At 45.5% G+C, this 5,000-nt stretch overlaps 1 protein-coding gene across 1 annotated transcript in view; it reads right to left on the reverse strand.

Annotated features, from left to right (window-relative positions):
• The window catches only part of LOC143116735 (cadherin-2-like), a 34,419-nt gene that overhangs the window by 28,708 nt on the left and 711 nt on the right, over positions 1–5,000 (reverse strand). Inside the window, exon 2 of the mRNA XM_076278033.1 lies at positions 782–890. Coding sequence (XP_076134148.1) covers positions 782–890 — 109 coding nt within the window. The remainder of the gene's footprint in view (positions 1–781; positions 891–5,000) is intronic.

Below are 5,000 nucleotides of genomic sequence, written 5' to 3' on the forward strand. Positions count from 1 at the left end.
GTGTGTCTGTTTAACAGGGAGGGACACAGCTCAGGGAGGGACACAGGTCTGGTTCCGTGGAACACTGATTCGGAAGGCAATCGAGAGCTGTGGGAAATGTAAGACACTACAGACAGGCTTGCTTATCACTCTCACACAATGGGAAAAGAGAAGCTCTGTGTCCTTCAGGCTATAACCACCATCTATTTTTCACTCTCTACCTATGGGTGTGTGCATTTGTGTGTGAATGTGTCTGTGAGAGAGAAATGAGGGAGAGAGAGAAGCCAGAGAGAGAGAGAGAGAAGCCAGAGAGAGAGAGAGATTGGGAGGGAGAAACAAAGAGGAAGAGAGAGAGAGAAAGAGGGAGGGAGAGAAAGAGCGAGGGAGTGTATGGTTCCAATGACAGTCTAATCCATATTCATTGATTAGCAGAATTAATGAGCAGGTTTGGTCAATATCATTGACCAGGCCCACATGTGTAGTGTGTGTGTGTGTGTGTGTGTGTGTGTGTGTGTGTGTGTGTGTGTGTGTGTGTGTGTGTGTGTGTCTGTGTCTGTCTGTGTGTTTCTATATTTCTGTGTGTGTCTGTTGTGAGATAACCATGCTTCTCACAGAGAAGAGAACCTCAGCATTCCTGCCTTAACACAAAGATAAGTTGAACATAACATACTGTTAGCACAACTACCAGTTGTAACGAACATTCAGTTTGTTCCATCTATGTGTGTGTAGTTGTGAGAATCATCTTGCGTGTGTGTATGTGTGTGTGTGTGTGTGTTCTGATGCAGGTGATTATTTAGCCTACCTTTCAGAAGAGGCTGTCCTTCCATCAGCGTTTCCGTGACAACAGTGGTGTACACACTCTCACTAAACCCGCTCTGACATGGTGGCGTTGTCTGACCCTGGACAACCACCTGAACACACACACACACACACACAATAAAAATAAACAAATAAATACATATTTTTTTATGGTAGCTTCCCATATAAGCAGCTAAACACATACATACATACATACATACATACATACATACATACATACATACATACATACATACATACATACATACATACATACATGCATGCATACATGCATACATACATACACTACCAGTCAAAAGCTTAGGGTCTCAATGCAACTGATCCCAGATGGTATTCTGTCTATAATGGAGTGAAAGGGAAATTTCTAAGAGACCCCAAACTTTTGAACGGTAGTGTACATACATACATAAATACATTAATAAGCATTTTATACATATATAATCACATCAACCCACACACTGGCCTCAAACAAGTCAGCGAATCAGACTGTTTCACACACACACACACACACACAGACAGACACACACACACAGACAGACACACACACACACACACACAGACCCACACACACACACACACACACACACACACACACACACACACGCAGTATCATAATGGTGTCCTTGGCCAAACGACTATTACAGCAGAGCTGGGCCATGCTGTCCAATGCTTCCCAAACCAGTTCCAGGTCGTCAGCACAGCACACTGATGCCGAGAGGCGCAGCAGCATCTCTGGTTTCAGAGACACAACGGGAAATGGCTGGGCTGGGGCCAACCCATGAGGCAATGGGCAAGAGAGACCGGAGGTCAGGTGTGGCCGACTGGGTTGCGTTTCCACAAAGCAATAGAAATGACTGACAATACAGCATCATCCTATGAGTCACCAGCAATATTATGATAAATCCATATGCAGTTGTAGCCTCTCGCTCCCTCTTTCACACACACACTCACACACACACACACACACACACACACACACACACACACACACACACACATGCACACATACACATGCACACAGACACACACAATATGATCAGGAAGTCATGTCATGTGAGTAACACCAATGCCATATCAGTTTAGTAATTAGTGAGTGTATTCACATTCAAGATGGCTATGACAAAAGATTTAGGATGTCCAAATATGGATGATTCATGTAAATTTGCTGATAACAGGTATGGCTCTGACGGTGATTGCACGTGTGTGAGTGAATATGTCTGTAATATCATAACCCAATAGTCCTTGAATGTTATTCTGATACTGGCAGTCAGATGCACAGCCAGAGGATATGGTCTCTCTCTCTCTCTCTCTCTCTCTCTGTGTGTGTGTGTGTGTGTGTAAATGTATGTGTGTATGTGTGCATGCACTCAGTGGTTAAAGTGGGATTGGGCAGGTGGGGGAACCCTGAAATCCAGTGTCGGTGCAATGGGGAAAACTGACTCACTGTTGGACAACATATTGAGTATATTTTGAACACGAATTGCTAGCTTCTTGGTCACCTCTGTCAGTCAGTCAAAAAAGCCCCCATATTGATTTGTACCAGGGGTGTCACTAGACCTAGAACTACACTGGGGCGCAAGCCACCCTAGGGAGGTCCAGGGACATGCTCCCCTGTAAGAAGATTGTGTATATTTTAACATATAAATGCATCAATCTGGTGCACTTTGAGAGTATGTGAGAGCAACATGTCATTTGAAAGCTTAAATTCTGCTAGTTCATGTGATAGGTTTCCTTTGTGTATGACATTAACATTACCAACGTGTTATCCAATTAGGAAACAAGTATTAATGGACAATAGGCTATTTTTTCTCTGTATTAACAAAGTGGAATGCTAGCCAGCTACCTTGCAGTTAACCTAACGTTTGTCATTGACCAGCAGATGAACAGCTAGAGCCATACCGCCCTGCATTGTGGAATGTTAACATTATTTCACCTTCGACTTTAACTTCCCTGCAACATCTAAGTGCTGTGCAGCTGTGCTGTGCAGCAACTGTAAACACAGCGACTTCATCTGCATCCGTGAACCAACACATGTGCACTCAAATCAGATGAGACCCATGAGAACCTACGTCGGGAAAGGACAACTGGGGGGATAACGGTGTTAGTGAAGGTGGGGCCAGCCTAGGGGGTGATCTTTTGATTTGTTGAACACTGATCCTGAAGGAGAGGCAGGCTGCAAAAACGCAAAAAATTAACTCATAATTTATTTTAACAATATCATTACGCTATATCGTTGGTATGTAAGAATATTTATTTATTCATTTATCTGAGGTGGTGGAACTGCGTCCCACCCCCTCCCACACACACACTTGCATGCCCCTGCATGCACTTGAAAATCATGACGGGCAGGATGGCATGTGGGAATGTTAATAAAAAGCACTTTGAAGTGAGCCACACACACATTTATTTTCTCCTTCCATATGGCCAGTTATTGTTTTTGTTTGAGCCTGTGTGCATGTGTAAGACATAAAAAACAGACCAAATGAGCAAGAGTGTGGGGGGGGGGGGGGTGGAGGGGGAGGAGTGAATGGGGGAATCTTTTGGAAGTGCTGCAAAATGCTATGCACACACCACTCACAGGATTAACATAAAAAGAGCCCCACAGACACACACACCCCCTCTCCCCCTCTCTCTGAGCAGCCCTCTTGAGATGCAGCACAAGAGAGCCGAAGGATCAAAGGAGGAGGTTCTGGACTCAGAGAGAGCTAAGTTGGACAGGAATCTTTGCGCTGCTTCGTTTAACGTGATCACAGCTGATGAAACGCGCTTATAATCACTAACATTCAAAACCACTGACTTCAGTCAGCGTTTTTTTTTCTCTGCCGAGTGAGGACAAAAAAGATGGTGATTGGTGATGACGGTATACTCTCGCATGGCCAAAAAAAGACGCTCAGTCAACAACCCCAACTCCACAAACACATACACCAACACACCAAGCAAAATCAATTCAGAGCCACTGTGCCTGGGTGGTTTTAATTGCTCGGCAAACGGCAGTCCTTATCAATCATATTCATTGAGTCATTGCTCAAAAGGTGGCGGAAATATATGGCTCCTGCGTGCGTGTGTGCTTGTGTTCTTGTGTGTGTGTGTGTGCGTGTGAGAGAGAGAGAGAGAGAGAGAGAGAGAGAGAGAGAAATGGTTCTCTTTGATTTGCATAGAATTGATTGGCGTAAGATGCAGAATGGTCTCCGGGAGCCCGCGCTAGCGTGAACCTGTGGTTTATAGCGTCGTAGGTCAGTGACTTACTGCAGCGGTTAGTCTACTGACCTGACTGACAAGTCTATTTTCATCTACCTAACGGCGGGACAGAAATCCGGTTACACATAGGCTCGCGGCAACCGTGCTTGGCATACTGGACTAACAATAACGGCCGAATGATCCAGCTGCGAAAGTATTGCTCCAACTGATCAACTACGAATAGGGACAGGTATACACTGGAAGTGGTCCATGACAAAATAACTCACGACTGAGAAATCCTTAATGCCCAATAAATACGATAAAAGCCGAGCGACGCCTGCAGCAACGTTTGCACGCGGCTCGCAGATCTGCTAAATCTAATCGCATAATTACGTGAATCACAAGAATAGCTGCCTACAGATGTGTCATCGGTTCATCGGATTGAGTTGTCTGCATTCAAAGGTCCCAACCCGTGGCCACTAGCTACGTCGTTCCACAGACACACTCCACACAGGAGAGGAGGCGCATCAGCTTATCAAATACCTCCAATACCATGCATCATTGGAGAGAGAAAGATGTGTGTGTGTTTGAGTGTGTGTGTGTGTGTGGGGGGGGGGGGGGTTGTGTGTGTGTGTGTCTGTGTGTGTGCTGACAGCGGAAGAACAAGACTGGACGACCCATCGCGCCGCTCATTAACGAGTTGTTGTAACCTCTGGCAGTAATCAGCACGGAGCGGCTCGCGCCCTTTATTTGTGCTTGCCAAATAAACCCAGAAAATACATGATAAACACCCCCCCCCCCCCTGTTTTTTCCCTGGTCAGTCACTAGGCCGCCCCTGACGGGACAAGCCAGTGCGGAGCTACCATGGACAGTTACTCTGACTCCTATTCTTGCACACACACACATACACAAACCCAAGCGCGTTCACGTACTCGCCTACAGCCACACTAACACTCTTAATAAGCAAAGACGAAATATACAAAAAAACAAGTAGTGTACAGCGATAGTGATGGCTGATCACTCCC

The sequence above is a fragment of the Alosa pseudoharengus genome, unplaced genomic scaffold (assembly GCF_046254945.1).
Source record: "Alosa pseudoharengus isolate Yale_2024_CS ecotype anadromous, Long Island Sound unplaced genomic scaffold, YU_APseudo_1.1 YU_APseudo_1.1_scf_11, whole genome shotgun sequence".
In the NCBI taxonomy this organism is placed as follows: Eukaryota; Metazoa; Chordata; class Actinopteri; order Clupeiformes; family Clupeidae; genus Alosa; species Alosa pseudoharengus.